Source organism: Chamaea fasciata, unplaced genomic scaffold, assembly GCF_029207755.1.
Source record: "Chamaea fasciata isolate MVZ Bird 193981 ecotype frontalis unplaced genomic scaffold, bChaFas1.0.hap1 SCAF_7, whole genome shotgun sequence".
NCBI classification, from domain to species: domain Eukaryota; kingdom Metazoa; phylum Chordata; class Aves; order Passeriformes; family Sylviidae; genus Chamaea; species Chamaea fasciata.
This window is the reverse complement of record NW_027094092.1, coordinates 53,573,975-53,597,294: the sequence shown is the minus strand read 5'-3', so window position 1 is coordinate 53,597,294 and position 23,320 is coordinate 53,573,975. Positions and strand designations below refer to the sequence as shown.

Below are 23,320 nucleotides of genomic sequence, written 5' to 3'. Positions count from 1 at the left end.
ACAAAACTCTAGACTTTGAGACCTTTAACATTTATGGAAGTCAAATCTAGATGGATATTTAACAGTTTACACCTAAACACCAAAATATCTCAGAAACTGAGGGATCTCCATCCTGGCTGGCACCAGCCCTTCCTCTCCTTGCAGCGCAGGTCCTCCTTTGATACTGGCAACCCCATTTCATACCAAAGGGTCACAGGAGAGACCTTCTGCCCCACTGCCATGTGGAGTCACTGTTCCCATGCTGTGACCTTCTCCAGCATTGCCACATGACCCATTGGGGTGGGCTCATAATTTCTAGACCTTCCCAACACACTGAACCAGCTGGAGTTGAGAAGAGCCGGACAGAGGAGTCACACCAACCAAAACAATGGCCTGGCTTCAGGACTCATCAAGACAGCACAGAGCATCACGAGTATGTCAGTGCCAGAAAGCAGGTCTGGAAAGACACAGACCAAAAACCTGTGGAACCCAAAATCTGAACCAATTGACAGCTGAAGGTGAGACTGATGGTCAGAGGCAAGCTAGCAATTTCATCTAGTAAGGCCCATGTATTTTGGAGCTGAACTGAATGGAGCTATTGCAAAGCTACACATCAAAGAATACAACATCCTAAGACCAGTGAGGCATGTGTTGTCCCAGAAGAAATCATGTTCAAGCCTGAATTTGCAGAGAAAAGAGCCACTGATCAACAGAGAGGATGACACAATCCTACTTAATTCCAGACAGAAACAGCCAGGAGAGTGACAATCAGGTCCTCACAGATTATTATCCCATAAGCAAGAGAGATGGAAAGGCTTTAAACTCTGAGACCAGAGAAAGGGGAAGGACCATCTCTACACTCAAAGAACCAAATGATTTGAATTCTGTTCCTAAGACTATCATGGACCTGTACTACTTGTTTTAGGCAACAAATACAAAAAATATTTATATATATATATATATATATATACATACATATACACATACATACATATATATATTTATATATCTGTATCTGTATCTATATATATATCTTGGAAAATTGGTCAGTCATCTTTCAGTGGAGGGTGCCAAACACTCTACACAGTTTAAATAGGGACAGACTCGTAGACAGAGAAGACTGTAAGTAATTCACTAGGTAATGACTAGACTCCATGGCATTTTGAATGTTGAGGAAATTAGGATCCTGACCCAGCCAAGTATGTTAGCACAGGCATAACTGTAACATATGGTACCTCCTTTGAAATCAATGGATGAGCAGTGTTTATGTTTTTGTAGTGATGCTTTGTTAGCATCTGATGCTTGTGTAGTTGTCAAGTTTCACATTAGACATAATGAGAAGGAAAAAAATAAAAGGAATGGATTAAAAAGCATGTAGATTTTTAAAATACATGTGCTCAAGCCTCTTTTACTAAAATAAACTCTGTCTGTATTTTGGGAAGGTGCTGGCACTACACTGGAATCCATTTTAAAAATGCTGGTCATATTCTGCATTACAACAGTATCATAATCCCTAAATGAGCAAGCAATTTGGTCTTTAGCAATAAATGTCATTATAACAAATTTGAATGGACACTAAATATTCCCTAGAAACATGCATCCTTGACAGGCATTGTGCAGCCAGGAAGTTAATTTTGTCCAATGTTCACAAACTGGCGTATAACAGCAGGTTAATTAAATAACTATGTTTAGACACCCACCATTCTGAATTAAGATTTCTCACCAAGAAATTATGAAGAATTCACATTCCATTGAATAAAGACCATTTTCCAATGAAATCACTTATTTTTCAAATACAGTGTAAAACAAATTATAAAAGTCCTAGTTCAGAGCCAATATTTTTCATGGATTTAATTGTAACTGACAGATATATAACCCTTGCTAAATTGGTTTACCATGGGTGGTTCTTACAAGCCTTTCATATACTGCCACTACCAATGGATGGCAAATTTATATGCAAAATTGCCACACTAGGATAGACCATCTAGCTCCCCTGGGAAAACCTAAAACAGAAAGAAAAAAAAAAAAAAAAAAAAAAAAACAACCCAAAAAACTTCTATATTGTACTCTGCTAAAAAAGAACTGATTCTGTACAGTCAGAAAACATGAACGAAAACTATTTCATTTCTTCAAGGTAAAAACACAGTACAAGAACTTATGTATTTTTATTTCACTTTTCCACGTTTTTGTTTAAGCAGCTCAAGGTGTTTTGGCAGGGATGCAAGTACCTTGGATGATACAGTGCTACCTACATCAATAGGCAAGTACTTACTGTGATACATGACTTACATCAGAAATAACGCTTCAGTCATTAAGGAACAAGGAGCAGTAAAGATGACAAAATTAAGTACCTATTTGTTATCCGTCATCAAACCATCGTAAGAACCAGTGAATGGGGCAAACAGCACACTTAAGACAACCCTGTATGATCAGTAAATCATATTAGCAGTACCTTAGCTATGGCTTAGTAAAGCATAAATGGAAGTGAATGTCTAAAACTCATAACTGGAGAGCAGTATGCATATACCTCTCCAAGAAAGATGTCTGACAGTTCTGGTTCTCTTTAAATGCTCCACTTCAATTGTCTCACATAGGAGCATTCTGTCATTCTAACATTAAAAAAAAATTGACAGAATCCTTGGAAGAGATAAGCACTTAAAGTTGCTGTTGTAAGTGATGCAGTATTATAAAAAATGAGCTGAATAGAACCCCAGAAAATAACATTTTGCATGAAAAAGGCTTCCCACCATGCTAAAGAAAAATAGCCCATTAGAATGCTATACAGCAGCCACTGTAAAAAGGATGTCTTTCTTAATACCACAATATGATAAATTATCTTAAGTAGCACATTAATGTCAGAAATTGAGCATAATCTAACTTCTTTCCAGTGACAATATTAAATGGCTTTCAGACGTCTTTCCTACTATTCTGACATTAAATTTAATAACACCCAGAGAGACCACAAAAATGATTCAGTTACAAGAATCATAGTGCACTGGATCATTGCCTTTTAAGTAGGATTCAACTAAATGGTTTGGACTCTGATGCCTTTGGCACATTCAAGAGAAAGATATGAATTTTGCTACGTAACATTTATCAGTAGTGTGCAAAATTCCTTTCAGCATCCAGTTTGAATTGATAGTGGGATCTTCCTTTGTGCAATAATTTGATTACAGTTGATTATATGAAACACAGGTCCCAGACAGAGCTACTGTTTGAAATTGTCGCGCTTTTATTCAACTTTTCCCTGCTTGGTATTCCTGCGTGTTGACAACCCCTGCAAGTACCTGTGACAGTGTATAACATTTTGCAATCTTACTAAAGAAAATTAAGCAAAAGGCTTAATTAAAGATTTGTATCACAGGACAAGTCCACACACTGCTGCTGAAATTATTCCAAGCAGAAAAACATTGGTATTTCTGAAATGTAAAAGAAATTAATAAGACGTTTATTTTCCACCTTCCAGAAGAATACTTGAAATAGTGAGAAATTATAAATACAAATTGCAAAAGACATGTAAGGGCTCTCTGCTGCAGTAAATCTTTAATAACAAATGTATTCAACCATAAAAGGTGTATAGCAATTTCACTGCAGAAGAACTGGATGATACACATAAAGAAGATGATGTGAAATTAAGAATAAATTTAGATATTGGGCTCAAATAATCAATAACTGACTGCAAGTGCAAGAACTGGCCATCATGATCTCTCCACATTCCTGCCTCACCCAGCAGTGCTCACAGTGCACAATAACTGCATTTTCTGCAGCCATGCAGCTTATGAAAAGCGAGAACTCAAACCTCTTCCTTACCCCAAATGTCTGTTGTGCTCAAATGTTCAAGACAAGGTCCCACAACCAGTGGCATGACCTGTTCAGTTCCTGACACCAGAGAAGAACAGGATAGTCCAGATGCTACTTTCAGTCAGTTCCTTCAATTCAACTGTCCCATCACCCAGTTCAGAATAACTCCTATTCCTCTGTTGGCCTCAAAAATTCTATCACATTTTCCACATTGTTTCTGTATCTCTTAAATACATTTAACCAACCTTGAGTATGAGTGCATGGAAAAAATGTTAAGAATTCCCATTGCAGAGACAGTACAGAAAGCCAGTCGTATTTGCCACTGTAAACGCTTCAACATGCACTTTACTCTAAGCCTCCAGTGGGTTTATGAGAGAAATGGGACTGCACAGAATGTGTCAGTACAAATAATAATTAGTCACTGTAGTATTCAGGCACTACTCGTGTAGAATAAATAGTATTTTGGCACAATTGGCATATCATTCATCTCTTCATTTCTTCATAAAGGGAGGCACATTCCTCTCACTGAAGCATCCTGAAAATAGCATGGGTTTCCAGTTTGTTACATCTCTTTTTCCTTCTCACACAACAATTTCTCCTCAGAGGTGAGGGAGGAAAAGGCCGCCCCACCAGCTGCTTAACCCTCTGTACCCACCCAGTAACAGTGAGGGACACTGCTGACATGGGAATGATTACCCATACCACACAGAGTACCAACCACAGCCACAGATGCTGTGGTAGGAAAAAGTGACTCCAGAATTCATCACTGATTCTGTTCCATATGTGTATCTTATATTCATTATTGGACAGGCTGCAAGAAAAAGTCAAGGAAAATGATAACCAGGAGGAGTCTAAAGTAAAAAGCTGTTAGAAAAAAGATTGATGTTAACAGAGGACCACAGCACAACTGCCAGTGTTTACTGATCCCTCTCTCCATTGCTGTGATACTTAAAACAGTGAGGAAGAGAAGTAATCACTTTATTCCAGTTGCTCTCATCATGAGATCCCAGCTGAGTAAATCTTGATCAGCAGAAGCTGATGAGTAGGAAATAATGGAGAGGGCTAATGCATAGTGAGCTAAATGCTACCCAAAGCTGTTTAGCATTGCTCAAAAAAGGTGAAACTATGGATTTTCAGTACTAAAGAACACCTATAGAAGAGTGACACTTCTCCTTGGATCACAAGTTCTAAGAATTGAGACACATGAAATTTCATTTGTGCTGACTCATAATTTTTAGAAAAAGCTGTTATTGCTGAAGGGCTTTTTTTAAGGCAAACACTTATATTTACGAAGTTGAAAAAGAGGAATGGGTTAAGAGACATTTAGTAGGTACTGCATATCTTCCACTGTGTTTCAGAGATGGCTGCTTTGGGTTTTGAGGAGCATTAACACTGGCAACTAGCCTACCCGATTACCATTTGGATGCTCTAAATCTCAACTCAAGAACTAAAGGGTTCAATTAGCAGAGAGCTCTTATCCTCTCCAGCAAAGCACAGGATCCTTCCAAATTGTAGTAAACAAATATTTGGTGAGAAGAACACAGCTGGAACCCTCAGAGATTCACAGAATATGCTGAGTTGGAAGGGACCCACAAGGATCATTGAATCCAACTCCTGGCCCTGCAGAGGACCATCCCCAAGAATCAGAACAGAATCTTCAACATTCTATGATCCTTGTTAGGTTCCTTCCAACTCAGGATATTCTGTGATTCTGTTTTTAATGTTTTTAGCTGAGAGCTAAATAACAGACATTTTGAGAGTCAACAGACAGACATATCCTGTGCTGGAGGAGAAGCCCCCACAGCTGAGCTGATCAGGGTCCTGCCATATCCTTGGAATTCTGGTGGAGCTTTTCCCTTGGAAAGTTCTCCGCTCTACTCACTAATGAAGACAGTAGGTAGAGCACATGACCCAAGGTATGTTATCTCCTGCCCTCTGGAATCATGCACTTGATCACAGGTTTTGTTAATCTGCTTGAAGACACCAGGAAAACCAGTGCTTTCCATGAGGTACAAGTCATGCTAGGAAGTTCCACCAGCCCCCCTCAAAGCACAGGAAAAAGGCTGTGGTCTCTTGGCTACAAACAGCGGCAGGCACACAAGTGGAGAGACAGTTTTATTGAACTGTAGGCACAAGAATATACAATAATACTTTAAAGGTCTTCCCAAGGCAAAGTGCCTCAGAAATGCCATGCTCCCTGTTTTTCCTGGTGCCGTGGCCAAGTACGAAGTTGCGCAGAACAAAAAAATCAGGCACAACAAATGCGTTTTGTTAAAACTCATACACAGAAAGGACATTCCTTAGAAAACACTCCTCCACCTGGGAATGTCTATATTACTGTTCCAGGTTTACCGCATTCCATCATTACACCCTCTTTTCTAAGAAATGGGAAAAGCAGGAGAAAAAAAAAATCTAGGTTCCTCTGTGATTTTTCATCTGCTTAAAATACCCCAAATTACTCTTTTATTTTCCATTAAGCACACACTCAGGAAACACAAAGTATTCTCTGTGAGCAAGTGTCAGCTCCAGGTATTCAGGCTGACAAACTCTTTATGTTAATGCTGATTTGTATAGATACTCTAGTTGCATATTTTAGCTCTCCTGTGCACATTACATACTTCAATTCTATCTTCAAACACTAATCTCTTGTAGCCTATGTAAATAAGTGTTCAGACTCTGTTGTGTGGGTGATTAAACAGTTATAAATATGAATAAAGCTCCAAGTAATTGGGTTGTATTTTAATTAATTTTAGATAAACTTAGCACGAATTCTTTAATTTCAAAGGTGCTGTATTTCCTTAGTTGGCAAGACTGCTACTCCATTTCCATACTCGTACAATGACATGTGAAGCAGAGGGAAACAAAGCCCCCTCAGCATACCTCCTTAACCTCAGCAGAGAGACAGCACCAGTGCCCGAGTCCTGCTGGCAACACAGAGACTACTTCTTCCACAGCAGAAGCCTGTATGGGCACTGGGTTTGGACCAGTGAGTTTGAATGTCAAAGGAAATGTTGTCTCTTACTCTTTGCAAAGTCCCAGGAGGTAACAGCACTCGGGCTCATTCAAATTGACGTGGCTCTCTCTATCCCAAGACCCTTTTCAGGAGTCTATCCAGCTCTGTTCTAGGCCGGAAGCTTCCAGCCCGGTTAAGATTTGTCTAGAGAAATACTTTAAAATATTGAAATCCAAAGTTACCTTTCCAATGCCAGGGTTGTCCTTGATTTTGGACACAGCTCTCAGAAGGCAGGGTGGTGCTGGGGGAGGACAGAGCTGCAGGATGCCACTAAAGTTAGTAGCATAAATAGAGAAGTCATGCGTGTGTGGCAGGGGTGGATGGTATTTCTTTCTCTTCGAAGACAGGTTAAGCTTCTGTGCTGCTCTGTATAAAAGTAATAGCAAGAAAGGACAATGTTACTTAGGCGTTAACAGGAATCTGAACCAGACAAACAGATGCTCATTGTCATCACTGCCTGCTTAACAAATCAAGTCATTGCATTCTAATCTGATTTCGTAAGGACAAGCCATCATGACACTAATAAAGGAAATATGGGTAGAAAAATTACTGGCAAAATATTTAGTTAATTTCTCCGCAAACAGAATTTCAATCTAACTTGCCCTTCTTCCCCCCAACAGCCTGACATCTGAATCCTAAAAAACTAACATCTCACTGATGTAATAAAATGCTGAAATAATTCCCCTTGTCACTGGCAGAACCAGATGGACTTTGCTGGTGATAACATTATGAAAGTGGTTCTTTGTACTCTACAAGTTACTCAAGGCAGAGGACAGTACTCCAAGTCAGCTGAGCTCAAGATCCTCTCCTGTTGGCTGCACAGAAAATCCTTAGATAACAGAAAATTTCCTTCAAGACAGATTGTTTTTTCCTCCCCAATCCCATTCTTTCACATTAAAATGGAAAGCTATTAAAAAGACACACTTTAATGTGCTGAATGATAATGATCCTGCTTTTGAAATGTATAATTTCAAAACATAAAAGATGAAGAAGAAGGAAAAATTAGAACATACAATTAAAATTGCAACATTCTTCCTTGTGAATAAAAATAGGAACAAAATCTGGTTTTTCTGCTATTTCCCATCAGCAGCACCAAACAATATAGCAAAAAAGCAAAACAGAAACTCTTCCCTACATCAAAACCCACACAGGAAAATAAAATTCACCCTGCAGAGTGATTCTTTTAAGCAGAATAAAATATATATGTTAGCAAGCACATGCTGAGCAACTGGACATGGCAATGAGGGTGAAATTTCAGTTCTCTCAAAGTCGAGCTTTACCACCTGAAAAAGACACGTGTGATCCGACCCTGAGACTGTCAGTAGACAGTCCATCCACAGATAAACATCATAAAAGCATCCAAATTGTTACCTTTTAGCATTACTTGGAATGACTGATGGGGCAGCAAAAGCACAAGGCATGCCACTGCCAGCATCTTTGGACATGCTGTGACCCCACTACTGATGCCAGCAACTCTTTTGGGTCCATGCTTGCAATATAAAGGCTTGTCACTTTAAACAAGCTAGTAAGTATCTTTATACAATGACTACTTTATATTTTCATGATGTCTTTCAGCCCAAGATCTCCAAGTACAGTGAGATCAAACTGGCACTAGCATCTGTGCAGCATTATAAGCAACAGACCCATGGAGAAACAAGGCAGTGTTTTGCTGTCATAACAAATTAAGGGTAAATCTAGAACCCCAACCTTGCTATGAGTCTTGTAACCATTGTCAGGCAGCCTTGGGTTTAATCAGCTTTAGTAAGCTGATCAGAGAGGGAAATTGTTCCTTTGCTTACATTTATTGTGGGTTAGAAATAAAAACTAACACCAAGAGCAAAAGGGCTCCACAGTTTCTTCCAGCTGCTCTACTGGCTTCAAATGAGCAACACTACAAAGAACTGGCTGTATCTGAGGAGCAAAACTAGACATTTGAGTCAAAATTAGACAGCTAGTTAGTACAACAGCAGGACTCTCAATACAGATCTCCAAAATTCCCACTGCTTTTCTCTATACTCCAAAACTCGTGTGCTAAACTCCTGAACCTTTCAACTTCTAGAGATGCAGACCTCCCGCGTGCTTCCTTCTCCCTCTACAAACACTACAGTATTTAGAAAAGGACAAAGATTCGTGTGATGAAAAAGTGAGGCTTTAGTTCCAAACTCAGAGGGAGCCCAAAGGCACTGTCTTTTGAGGAACAAGCTGGACTTTTGCCTCTGAGGAAAGAAGCAGCTTTTGACTCCTACTGCATCCTGAAACCAGCAGGAACTGCATCTCACAGCAAAGCCAAATACCCCAAGCATGGGTTTATACAGAACCTCAAGGGTTTGGTGGCAATAAGAACTGATTTTACTGCCTAAATCTCAAATCCCCTTGCTAATACTTCGTTCAGTATGAAAACATATGCTGAAATAGGACACCGGGAGCACAGTAGCACAACTTCACTGTGGTTGCAGCTGCACATTAACACCGTAATGCCTCCTAAATTATACGCAGCTTTACTGTGCAGAAAAGAGTCTACCTGTTGGTACTGCCATTGTGGAACTCAAGACAGTCATTAGCATGTATCTCCAAGTACCAATTAACAATCCTGCTTATTATTTAATCGTCTTGTTGATTAATATGAAAGATAATGTTTATTTTCTTGTTTACATGCTATGATCCCTTGTTGAAATTATAAAAACTCCTCTAGAGAATGTCTTCAAATTACAGTCAAGATATACATTAAATCCTGATGAAATAATTACTCCTGCAACGGATCTGGCTGAAGGAGCTCCTCTGGGAAACATACATGAAAGAGAATGTGATACAAAGGACAAATTTACTCAGGAATTGTGTGTTCAAGCAGCTAACTGAGCACAAGCACTCAATGAGTAACTGCTCCCCAACAGGCCAAGCTAAGCAAAGCACATAAACAATGAACAGAAAATGCCACTTTTTAGAAGTACAGCATTTCTCAAAACACCTCAGTAGCACATTTCTGAGATATTCTGAGAAGCAGATCCAAGATACTGAATCTGATGCTAGTTGTCTTAACTTCTGCACCAAGACAGAGCCGCTTTCAAACTGGTTCCCTTTGACCTCCCTGCACCTCCACTGTTCCAAGGACAGTGGCACATGCTACCTAAAGCAATTAACTGCGGTAGTGCTGATAAATCCTCTTCCTGTGAGTCTGGAGGGCAATGATTTTACTAAGAAATTTGGCAAAGGGACTGTTGATGTCCATGTGAGATAACAGGAAGCTGAAAGCAGAGGAACTGGAGTAACTGTTGTAGAAAATAATCAGTGCTTTGATGGGCAACCAGCCAACTGCACTAATAATGATGTGTGTGGTTCACACTCAAAAAGCATCTCTTGTCAGGTAACAGAGCACGAAGCTTAATTACAACCTCTCTGTGTTTGAATGCAAGAATGGCTTTGCCTGTCATTAAAACAAGGTTATTTCTGGAGTTGGAACACCACAGACAACTTGTAAAAGCAGTATCAAACAGCTTGCTGAGTTTGATTTTGTTTATTGTTTTGGGTTTGCTTTTTTTTTTTTCTAAAAGGGAAAGGGTAAGGATCTAATTGAAAGCACAGGGCAATTTAGGCAAAACAAAACATCACTATCAAACTGTAGACTTTGAATATGAATTCAAGTAATTGTCATCCTCAGCTCCTAAGAAAGCACAGTCAGTTCTTTAACAAAAGGCCAGTTGGGCAGGCCCTTTCACATGCTTTGCTTGGGCTCCTGGACAGGCCAAGGTAAAGAGCTCAAGAGAAACACTCATCAATCCCTATGTGCTTCTTGCAGAACAAACAATACACTTGGTGGCATCCCAGCCACCTACTCATTAGGCCAAAATATAGGCCAAGATGGTCTGGACATGGGCCCAAATAAATCAAACAAAATCTAACTTCAGAAACCTCTTTACTTCAGTTAAATTCACAAGAGGATGCATTTACATGGAGACAGCCCTGAGACACTCCAGAGTGCTGGACTTGCTGTAGACCTTATCCAACAACACATTTCTAAATTTACACTTAGGTTTCCAATTCTGTCTTTTCTCCAGAATTCCTTTTCTTGGGGGGAATTTGTTCCATGGAGACAGGGTTGGAAAAGCTGTCCTAAACTGGACACTTTTTGCCTATCACCAGAAAGACAGAACTCAAGCTCATACCAGATCACTTTCTGTAGGGAGCCTAATTTGGTGCCATGTCCATTGCCTGATCTGCTTCTTTTTCTCAAATTTACTCTTGAACAGGAGGCCCTCCCACGCACCTTCAGCACCACAATGGGCTGTCTGACCTTGTTCAATATCAACTCCTGTTTCCTCACGGGGAAAATTGTGACCTTTAGGGAATTCTACACAAAACTTAAGCATTACAGTCATGTGTTTCTGGCATGTGCCAAACATTTGTCATAGCTCTGACTGAGTTTTACACTTTCCACCTATCTTCTCTTTCCCCATCCAGCCTTCACAACCACTCTTCTACTAAACACTTAAAAGAGAAACTAAGCCCCACGCTCTTACTCTTCTCTTCCAATTAAAGCATGAGAGACATCCATGTATATTGCTTTCACCTCCAACTGTGAGATCTACTGTCTGTATTTTGTTTAACTCTTTCCCTCTTTAATAGAAAATGTCTTTTAAGACGCTCTGGAGAGTTCTTTCCTCATAGCTAGGCGTCAGAGTAGAAAATAAAACTAATATATGGCACATGCAGGGGCACTCAAATATCAAATGACAAGGGACAGTCTCTAACCTGCTCTTTCCCCCACACAATTTACAGATTACTAGGTTTTCTACCATGCATGGATGAGACCAGTGAGGAAAACCACAGCCAGATCAATTACATAATGCTCACTACCTAGGGAACAAGACTGCGCAACAACAGTAGCTACAAAGGCTGCTCATTGAAAAAGCCATGCCATTTTAATTTTAAATTCTGCCTATGTAGTTAGCATGACATTTCAGATATTCTGATGTACAGCAAGCTGCTTCTAGCTTACACTCCCTGCACACATTCTGTACATTACAGCTGAGAAAGCAAACAGCACAATTTAAATCCCTAAAGCCCTCCTTCTGAGCATAATTTCTTCACAAAAAAAAAGAAAATTAGATTTGAAACTTTCATAACTATGCAAAGTTATAAAATTTTTGCTTAAAACTCTGTGAATTTTATTAACCTTCAGAAGGAAGAGAGCAATGAAATATACTTTGGCACACATACTATAAATGGGTCAACTGAGATAAAGGCAGAGGACTTCATGGACACAGTACATTTATGGGAAAAGTACCACAAGCCAGAAAAAGAACCGGGAGTCCTGCTTCCCATTATTAAGCTGACTGACAAGAACAATAAAAGAAAACTTCTGCACATTCATTTTAACATGACTCATTAAATATTAACAGTTTTAGTGTTATTAGCCAGTCTTATCTTTCAAAGATCACTATCAATATTCATATTGTGAGAATGCTGAAGGGCTTCACTGAAATGGTCAAGGCCAAAGAGGCATACTGTCCGAGCCTTAAGTATCCTGAACTTTGGACTTTGCACAAAAATATGCTTACTCAAGACTTTTGGTTTGACCTTGACAGACATCACAGAAGTGATTTTTATCCTGATTCTGAGCCATCCCCTAAGTTTGAAAAATTATGGATGCAGGCTTACACTGAGGACCAGTCAACTTTAAAGCAAAGCTTTCCCAAACCTTCCCAGTTCTCAGCTCAGCAATAAATCCCCTCCACATAACCAATATCCCAGTCTTTTCCTGCTGCCAACCAGTTCCAGAGGAACCAGTGGGAAAGTCACAGCCTGTCATCCTATCTGCAGTTCCAGTTATTGTTTCCTTAATCACTCATCAAAACAGGCAACAAATAGACGGATGTCCTACAATACATCCTCCAGCACCCTGTCCCAGGCCTTCCACAACTCACAGGATAAACTTGGTTGGCATTATTATTTTTATTGCTATTGCTTTTTGATTTGTGTTTCAAATATTAGAAAGGTAGCATAATGAAAAAAATGCAGTTGCTACCCAAAACTGCAAGCAAAATTAAAAACCAACAAGGTATCTGTTTCCATTGACAGCATTCACCTTGGAAAACAAAATGTGATCCAAAAGCCACATTTTTAAAGAGAAAACCAGGAATGTCTAAACACATCATGAAGGTTTGCAAAGGACAGGCACCATCTGTATTTCTAAAGTAAATTTTGTCCAAGGAGCCACTTACAAAACATATGATAAACTTTGAGGGTATGGTCTCTTCCTCCCCCAAGCTTACTAGGTTGGGATGTACAACTTCTGGAGGACATAAACACTTGCCCCACTTTGTACCTTTACACAAGTTTTGCACTAAACCTTTGTTTGCTTAGCTGTCCCAGCAATGTTGCTGAGAAGCACTGCCAGGAAGAACAAACAATTAATATTCCTTATTTCTGTGTTTTGACTTCCTCAATAAATAATTAGTTCATCTGGATCACAATGCACAACCTCAAACAATGGCATTTTTATAATGGGTGAGGGTAATAAAGTTTCAATAGAAGCCCATTATTCTGAAACGTTCCAAAATGTTAAACCACATTTGATATTTCAAGGATGTTACCTCACCAACACTGTGAGAGCAAGCATCTCCAATGAGAGGCAAAGTTCATGCCTTGCCTCATGCACATAGCATAATCTTGCAATTCAGACTTGAATTTCAGCCTCTCGCTTTGACCTTGTAATTTTCTGTTACTATCTCTTACTAAAATCAGCAAGGCTGAAATAAAAATCAGCAGTGTTGACATATTAGGAACATCATCATCCCACAGTTTTTTACTAGACAGTTTTTAACTACTCCTACTCTTAGAAAATTCACATCTCATGTCTCCCATTTCTTATTTCCCCCCCACCTCACCAGCAGACATGCAGAGGAGCTTATTTCCTCCTCCAACGCAGCTGGTACCTGGATGAAAACCACTACCACACCCTAGTCAGTCTTCTCTTTTCAAATTAAGAAGCACCAATCCTTCCAACCTCTCCTCAAAGGTCAAGTTTCCTTGATTTCTGACCATCCTCGTTGCTTGCCCCCAATTCTATTCACAACTTCATAAAGTATGGAATAAAGGCTTTGTGCCCCAGTGAGCAATAATCAAGGCTTACCTGAATTCAGGCACAGTACAGAAAGGCCAGGCAAAGCCACTTTGAGATAAACTCAAAACAATCTCCAGAAGATGAGAAGATAAAACAAACCTGCAAGGTACTCCTGACAACAGAAGAACTCCCTCATGCTGTGGAGACCCAAGATGTGGTCCCTGCACCCAGCTGTTTATTAATTTAACAGAAGTAACTAATCTAGCCCATCTTCAAGCATTCAAGAAATTTTCATACAGGTATCCAAGAAGAAATTTTCACCACACTTCTCTGTAATTTTTCCCCAAGTGTAAGAAACATCCAAGGGCACGACACGGCATGACCCATGAGCACTGACAATTGCCCTCCAACCATTTTTCCTGCTCTCCCAAACCAGCAGCTTCTGAGCTGCTACAAAATTGTCACTTCCATGTTCTCTTCAGCTTGTAGATTCAAGACATTTTTCTGGCCAAAGAACATTGCTTCAACAGCCAGAACCAGTGTTCAGGAACTGACTTTTATATATATATATATATATATATATATATATATATATATATATATATATATATAAAACAGCTAGTCACAGCAGCCTGCCACACACTATTTCCAGCTCTGCTCACTAATGATGTTAAACAAAGCAAGAGCAGATGAACATATTGCTGCACTTCCACAGTCGCTGTTTACAACTGTACCATATGACAAACTGCTGAAAACCTGTGTAGATTAATCTTTAAGTAAGCAAGACTGTCAACACCTAATATAGAAATATGTCAGTTCCCAGGCTGCACACTGCATGGATAGCTATATACTGAAAATACAGCTACCTGAATGCCAGCAATATTTCCCCACTCTTTTTCATGAGCTAACTGAGCTAAAGCAGGCAGAACCACATCAATCTAAGCTCACTCCTTGGGCAAAAAAATAGTTGGACTTATTTGCCAGTGAGACACAGATGCATGAAACAGTCAGGTTGGGCAAAATAGAATTCTAGTCTCATTTGTATTCTGCCAAGAAAAAGTAAGAGAGACATTTTTAAAACTACAAAGTAATGCAACTGAAACAATGGTGCTAACTAGCCCTTCACTACTGAAGTAACACTTAAATTGATTGCTTAAAATTTTACTTTGTAGTATCAGCTCCTGGTGTACAAAAATCATTCTGCTCATTCACACTGCTCCAGGGAAGAGGTAGATGTATTTGCAAGTGGAAAACATGAGAGATAAAATACATGACATGGCTAACAAGGGTTTATCTGAAACACCAGATTCAGACAAATATCTTATAGGAAGGAGAAGGTCCAAACGAGGGGGAAATTCAATATTTCCATGTTGCCGATCGCATATAGCAGGCTGAATACAAGTTAGCATCTGTGAATGTAATGCCTTCTTTACAATAAAAGCTCTGAGGTGGGTTACATTTTCCTGTTACCTTCCTTTGACCCAACACACCATCGCCATAGATATACCTTTATCATCAATTCCAGCTCCCTCGGTTCCATATTTTATTGTACAACCAGAAAATCCACAGAGGATCCATTCCCTCTTCATCTGGGTTTTATTTCAGATGCTTAGTCAAAGGTTTGACACCTAAACTGCCAAGCAAATAACTTCTCAGGGGGGCATTTATTTATTCCTACTGTTAGTGAGTTAAATGGTCACTGACAGCACTAAATGATGCAGTGGAAATCATCCAAGTACAGAATTGGTATGCCTACACAATGAGTATTTTTGAACAGAGGAGGGACACATGGGCTTCTAAACCCAGGGTTACTATGATTTATTTAACTGACATCAGTTCTGAAGTGATACTTCTCAGAGGTATAACAGGCTGATACTGCAGCGCCCTTTAAAATAGCACTTAGAAGGAAAATTTGAGATGCATGTTTTTCCATCATTGCAGATGGAGAGATCTGACTATTTCTGACCCAAAGATGGTAACTTCAAATTTCAGTAAAAATGAGCAACTGCTGAAGACCCGCTTGAGACACATTAGCAAACTGTATTCTGAAGCTTGCCCTGAAGTCCAGAAAGCTTCACTAATAACATTTAGATTATATTTATGATATGCTGATTAACATCCATAGAATCCTTTCCTCCAGAGGGCAAGTGTTCTTAATAAGTGAGCTCCAACACTGAGGACACAAAAAGCCAAACAAAGCAGAAAGCAAACCCAACAGCAGCACTAACCAATGATGGGTGAGATACTAGCTAAGTTCTTTGAAATGTCCTGCCAAAAGAAACATCTTCCATGCTCCAGCATGAAGGATGAAGGAAGTTTTAGAAAGCCAAAATTCAGTACTTCATAGAGAATTAAAAAGTAGTATCATAGTAATCCTGCAGTTGATCAAGCACTGCAGCTTTAGTGCTGGTGCATTTCTTTGGCTTGACATTTTACTTTTGTAATAAATGATAATGTGAGATGTCTTGTTTTGCCACAAGCACAAGCAAGCAAAGCAGTTTAGCTCTGAAAAGAGACAGTGCCACTTCAAAGTCCATCTGCCCTGCGAACCACATCCTGCACACCATAAACTGAATGTTAGAGTGACTCCAGGTTAGCCACGAAAACGAAATATTCAATTAACTATCGGTCTGATTTAAAACTATTTCACCTGCCAAGTCTGTCTGTCTTAACAATGGTATTAAAATAGTTAAATATGTTATCGGAAGAGTCTGAAAGTCACTAATAAAGTTGCGAAACAGGTGCAAACTGTCAAATTACATCCCCACAGGAAAGTCACCATTATCAGTTTACCTATGGAATGCTCCGTTCCCACTGCAGAAAAACCACCAGTGCAGCTGCCACTGCTGCCAAGCTGAGAATCCCCAAATAACGGAGTTAGAGCAAGCGCTGGTGTTCAGGAGTCCAGGAACCAAAAAAGCAGGCAGACTGGGAGGGCTGGGCTGAGGGGGAGGCAGGAGAAGTGCTCCTCTTGACAAGCTAGGAAGGGCAGAAAGAAAGGAAAAATCCAAGGGGAAAGAGAGACTCTGGTAGCTAGGCAGCAGTGAGATTCCATACACTCAGGAAAACAGAATAATCAAGTGCATTCAGCTAGGGAGGAAGGAGAAAATAAAGAAAGAGTCATAAAGGAACAGAAAAAAAAAAAAAAAAAAACCAACACCAACCACTAAGGGAGAAAATACTAAGTCCAGGTGAGCAGAAGATGCAAGAGAAGACAGAGTAAGAAAAAATATCTGTGTGACTCCAGTCAAGTACTTCAGACCTTTTCCTAGTTTAAAATCCACTGACCACCACTTACCCCCAAAAATAAAAGCAAACCTTAGTAGCTCTGAAGGCATAGATTGTCCCCTACTTGTGGGTACATCACTTCTAAATTATTCTTCTTTTCTCTTTCTCATAGGCATCAGGAATGCCTCAGTATATAGAGCTAATCCAAGACCCAACTGCTGCAACCACTGTCTCCACTGAACCACCTACAGCAGCTCATAAAGTCACCACATCTCCTGGGAGGGCTGCCCCTGCTGCTCCAGAAACTCTCGTATCATTCATCAAGGCATTCAGGGGTGACAAAAATCAGCCCTCCTCAGGTGTGGCCTCAGATTATAAAGATCTTTAAGGTATTCAGTCACCAGAAAACACTAGAAGTGCTTTGTTGTACCTCTGCTTCTGCTTCTGCTCTCAAGCTGAAGACCTAGAACATCCTCTCCAAAATCCTTATCTCATCACGTGATCCCCACATTACTAGATCCATTTTTCCCCCTCTTTCACTGCCTCTTCCTTTCCGTATTTCTTTCCAATCCGATTGGCACCAGGTTCCCTCCTTCCTTTATTCTGCCACCTCCTGCACAGTCTAACCTGCTCCCACACATCCTACAGGCCTGTGCTATCCAACAGAGGCTTCTCCTTCCAAACATTTCTCCAACACTGCTGTCTTGCATGATCTCTCACACCATGATCCCTAACACTCCATACAGGAGCTTTGTCTTCCAAGGCAACAACTCCCAGATGCCCAGTCCTGCTTCATCTGGTCACCACGCAGTTCCCTCTGTCAAACCCTCACCACGGGCTCTCCACTTTGATCATTCAGTCCCTCACCCCCCTAAATCAACAGGCATACCCTGATCACAGATCTGTTGGCCTTTGGCACCTTTCTATGCTTTGTGTAGCGTTCTAACTCAGCACTATTCATTTCCAAACTCCACTTTGCCTCTTCTCTCAGCTACTCCAATTCTCTTACCTCTCCCTTTGCTGAGCTACAGTTCAGTGCCTCATCTCTGCCCCATCAGTCTCACTGGTGAGCTGTTCCTAGCAGGGAGGCTGTCTCACCACATGCCAGTAAGGCAGTGTGTAAATACATGATGCTGTATTAGCAGTGATACCAGGAACGATGTTCTGCAGTTAAACATGCTGTCCTCAGAGTCATTTGTGCTTCCAAGAACAAAGCCTAATAAATTCAGGCTTATCTCCTAATTTATCCTCCTCACGGGCTAACGTGAAATGGGATATACCTAAAGCACACACTCTTTGTTTGTCCTTAATTATAGGCAGTATTATGCTGCCACAGCAACTAGGAAAGCTTAAGCTGCCCTAAGTGATACAAGATACTGCACAGAGGCTCACACCCTGCCCCATCTCCTGTCCCCCCTGCGATATGTGAGGGTTACATTTGCTCTCTGGGGACAGGGAGCAGCCACATTCCAGCAGCGTGGCATGGCACTGGCGAGACAAGGCAAGCCCCTGGTGACACCTGCTCCCCCTCCATTTGCACATCTGCATGAGGGCTGTCTCGCTCTCTCTGGCTCCATGCAGAGAGGAAAAGAGGGACAGGAGGGCATGCCCTCTCCAGTCCCATGCAGTGGGGAGGACACCCCAGGGATCAGGCTGCACCAGTCCTCTACTCTAAATCCAGAGCAGGGACTCATTAAGGAGAAAATATCAATTATGCATCTGGCTGCCCTCGAAACAGCTGGATGCTCCACGTTATCTGTACATCCAAAGCTCTCCCTCAAGCTGCAAATTTCTCAGCTACTGTTCCTGAGCAGTTACCAAATGGTACAAGAGAAAGTGGGGATTTTGGGGGCATTTAACAAAGAAGGGATGATGCACTGAGGGCCTGCTGGGCGGCATTAATGCCAGCAAGCCATCACATCCCTGAGGAGTCCTGCAGCTCCCATCTTATTGCTATGGCACTGTGAAATAGGGACAAACCATGCATGGGGTTTGAATGTACCTGCCAGCAAAGCAGCCCTGATCAGGAAGAGCTCCTACCCCACTTTCTGAGGTAACTAGTTCAAATTTAATTTTCCCACACCACATCAACACAGGATTTACTGGGTGTGGGTTATGTTTACTGTGGAAGCTTTAACAAGAGACTCTGCTTCTTCTCTTGATCTGTGATTAATCAAGACTTTACCGTGGTTACCTGCAACTATAGCACGGATTTCTGTTTCAGCCTCACAGACTAGCTTAACTATCACAGGTCAGCACAAAAATCTCTAACTCAGGATCCAATGAATCACAGACTTGCTTCACCTTTTGATGAACTACTACTTATTCATAACCCAGTTATTCATATTATCTGTCAAAGAGATTTAATTTGTGCCAGCTCTGCACAAAGCCAGGATACCTGTGCACCCCAGCAGGGTACTGGGCAGAAGTTTACAGCTCTTAAATACAGGGAACTGTGTGTACATTATGAGCTTAGCAGAAATATAATTCCTGCTTTTAACAGGACAGAGAATGACAGGCTGAAGTGATTTACCTAGAAACATCTTAAACATGACAACTTATTTTAAAAATTATGTTTCTCCTTTTTCTTTGCTTTTTTCCTCTGCATTAAATTCTGAAAGTACTGATAGTCACAGAATAATCAGGTTTAACAGGTTAGCAGTAATATATGCCTCAAGTGTTCCTAATACATCATAATCTTCTTTCAAAGAATTTGCATCACTGTCAAACTGAACTACTGATTTTCAGTTGATGCTTTTAACATGTTTCTATGGTTACTTTCCAAGGTCGCATCAGAGCAGCCTGAACAGCAGTTCAGAAAGACAAAAGGCATTTTGCATCCTTCACTATATTAAATAATTTATGAAAGTTAAGGCATCCTCGAGGAAAAAAAAATCATAAAAGAATAGGTTCTGAGGTTATTTTCTTTGCAACAGTTTGAAGCTCAGCAAAATCAATATCTCTACAAAAGCTCTCAAGATGAGACTATTTGACTAATGTTCCATATGGTACGAAATGCTAAAGAACACATTCTAAGTTCAGATCTATATGCACAAGCTTATATGAACTACATGAATGGACTTTAAAACAAAATGTAGACATCTAATTTGCCGCTATCAGATTCATCTTTTAAATCAGGCACGAGGCATTGTCTCAGTATTCTAAATTTAAAAGATGCAAAAATAAAACTGAAAAAAAAAATGAAGTAAAACCAGTAATGACAGGCTTTATTATTTCCACCATTTTTTATTCAAAGCTATATAGATTTCATCTGTCCCCTAAATGCTACAGATTTTGACTAGTGTAATAAAAGCTTGTACAAAAAATATCTGAATTCTCTGCCTACCACTACACTAGATCAGAGTTTATTGGAACTAATTGAAGTGTCTAAGGCTTGGAACAAAAACACATTAGTCATTTAGTGGTTGTGCTAATATTGCTATGCCTTTCCTGCAGTTTCATTAGATACAGACTGCTTCAATACCCTAATCATATGCTCAGTCACAGCACAATCAGAACACAGAGTACTGACAAGCTGTCCCACCATGCCTAAAGCTGATAAGGTGTCTGCTCTATGAGCAACCTCAATTATTGACTATATTTTATGGTCAATCTAATGACCAAATGCTTATCAGCGAACCATCAGGTGCCTGTAATAGGATAGTGACCCTTAGTTTATATGTACCATTACTGCTCATTAGTGAATAATTAGATTCTTTAATCCAAATTCACAGGCATTAAAATATGATGGAATATCCTGAGTCCATAAAAAGACAACTACGCTTATTTTAACTCTTCAGATGTTCAATTACATTACTCAGAGATTGTATATTTTGTTAAGAAAATCTGCTTGCAAAAAGCATATAATGTGCAATGTTTTATATCATGCCTAAATTGACACAGCTTTCCCAAACATGCAGGAGGATGACGGGAGTGGAAAGATAATGGGTGTGATTCACCACTGTGATTCTCCAGATTTATTATCTTAAATGGTTTTAATCTAGCAAAGCCCAGCAACATCACAAATAATTTAGAAACCTGAAAACCAGTGAGTGCTATGTTTGGAAGATTAATTTTTCAAACAAAAGCAGGTGGATACAAGGGAAAGGAGTTGCAACTATACAGTTGTTTCCCCACTTCAAAGGCAGCAGACCCACAGCAGCAAGTGCAACCCTATAAGCAAACCAGTTTGAAAAGATCAACAACATCAAACAAGATGAGAATTTCAGAAGAGGGACTCAATGCAGTTTGTCTTCTGCTCAGTGCTGCTTGGGGTTGCTTGCTTAGAAACATATTTTCTTCTAAAGAGTTTTGATTCCTTCTCGCTGCTCTATCACTGCTCAAATCTTCCTTGCAGCTTGTGCACCCAGGACAGGAGCCCCTGTTCTCCAAACACCACACCCCCACCCAGCTGCACAGGCACTGCTGCCACCATTGTCACCAGCCACCAACAGGAAATGGCACGTTAATGGTGACAGCTTCGATTTATTGGGGGTCTTGATTCTTTTCCCAAGGGAGTGGTATTTTCTTTTTTGTCAGAGAGCCCATTAACGTCTTCTCAAGTGCGTGCCCACTCTCCTTGCTGCCCTTCTCCTGCCTGATCTTGGAAACACCATTTCCTCTCTTCCCCCACTATTCACGTGAAAAGAAAACCCAACTTTGTTATAAACCTTATTACAGCATTATGACAAAATATGCCAATATTTACTTAGCTGCAAGCACAGCCCACAGAAGGGTTCTACAACTATCTCACATATTTTCCCTTAGCAATATAAAGTTTGTTCAAGTTCCTTATACAAAAAACCCACCTGGAAACTGGTAAAAAGTGTGGAGCAATAGGCAAGGCACAGTTCGTGCCACACCAAGGGACAAAGCCAGCTGCATTCTTCTTAAATCTGAAGAATGAAAGAATAAACTTCTCTTGAAATGTAAGGGTGAACTTGGAGTCTCTTCACAGCCATCCATGAACATAAGCCGTGCTTTTTGCCCTGGCTTTCTCATTCTGCCAGTGACCTGCTGAGAAGCTCCATTTTCTGCTAAATCCTCTGGTCCTCTGGTAACACGACCACTGAGTAATGTCTGGCAATTTGCTTGCGTGACACAGTCAGATGTTAATCAAAGCTTTCCTCCTTCTGTGACAGATCACAGTGAGGAAAAAAGCTTAAAACTGATTTAATTTCTTAATACGCTTCTGTCTGCTGTCTTTAATATTTGGCTTTGATTTCGAATACTTAGCGCTTCTCTGCATTTCTTGGTAATGAATAAAATACTTTTTTTAAAAACAGAACATAATTAAGCTTGAAGAAATTAAATATGACATTCAAATGAGAAAGAGCTTTGGATGAATATGTAGATTTGGGCTGCACATATGCTTAAAAAAATCAATGCATTCTCTGCAAAGAATATCTTAAAGATACTCATTTTAACCATGGGGACCTCTTATGATATACATTTTGTTGCATCTCTTAGCTATCATTTTCCAGGTGAGGACATGAACTCTCTGTCCTGTCTTCAGAGTTTGTGACCTTACAAACACAAAACTGATCCTCATCAGGGAACAAACTGGAGTAAAAAACAAAACAACCAACCAAAAAATCCAGCACAGATCTCCCTTCCCAGGCAAAAAACAGTCCACAAGAGTCTAAGGGTGTTATTTCAGCAAATAGAAACTTCAGTTTTAATGTGAAAAGGTATTTATATGTGGCCAAGAAATCATGTCACAACCCAAAAGTTAATTGTGCTAAGACCTGTACAAACACAGTGAATGCTGTTTCATGAAAAACAAGATTGGAATACTTTATTCATGGGGGAAAAAATTGTACCTAGTGTTGCTGTGGCTAAGGAAATCACAGATGCAGTTTTCACAAGCACCCTATGAAGGCTTGGCCTTCCAAAGTAACTAACCCTGCACCCAAATACACTAGACATTAGCATATATGCATATTTTTGCCTAGCTACTTTATTCCTAAGGCAAAGCAGCCCTTTTAAGAAGCCAAAGTTCCAACCACAGCTCCTCTTAAAAAAGGCTCATGTAAAAAGTTAAAGGTCCTCAGTAGATTTGGTAAAAGAGAGGCCAATGATCTGCAAAAAAAAAATAAATAAAGATGTGTGTGCCTGTGTGATTGTCAATATATTAACTGCATTTATTCCAGTAGAGAACAAGAACAAAATTTGCCAGGCTCTGCATAATGTGAGTAACACACTGGCCTTGCTATGAAGTTCAGATTTTAAGTGGCTGA

General features: G+C 40.1%; 1 protein-coding gene across 1 annotated transcript in view; it reads right to left on the bottom strand.

Moving 5' to 3' along the window:
- The window catches only part of KIF26A (kinesin family member 26A), a 95,294-nt gene that overhangs the window by 21,703 nt on the left and 50,271 nt on the right, over nucleotides 1-23,320 (bottom strand). The window contains exon 5 of the mRNA XM_066188918.1: nucleotides 6,976-7,159. Coding sequence (XP_066045015.1) covers nucleotides 6,976-7,159 — 184 coding nt within the window. The remainder of the gene's footprint in view (nucleotides 1-6,975; nucleotides 7,160-23,320) is intronic.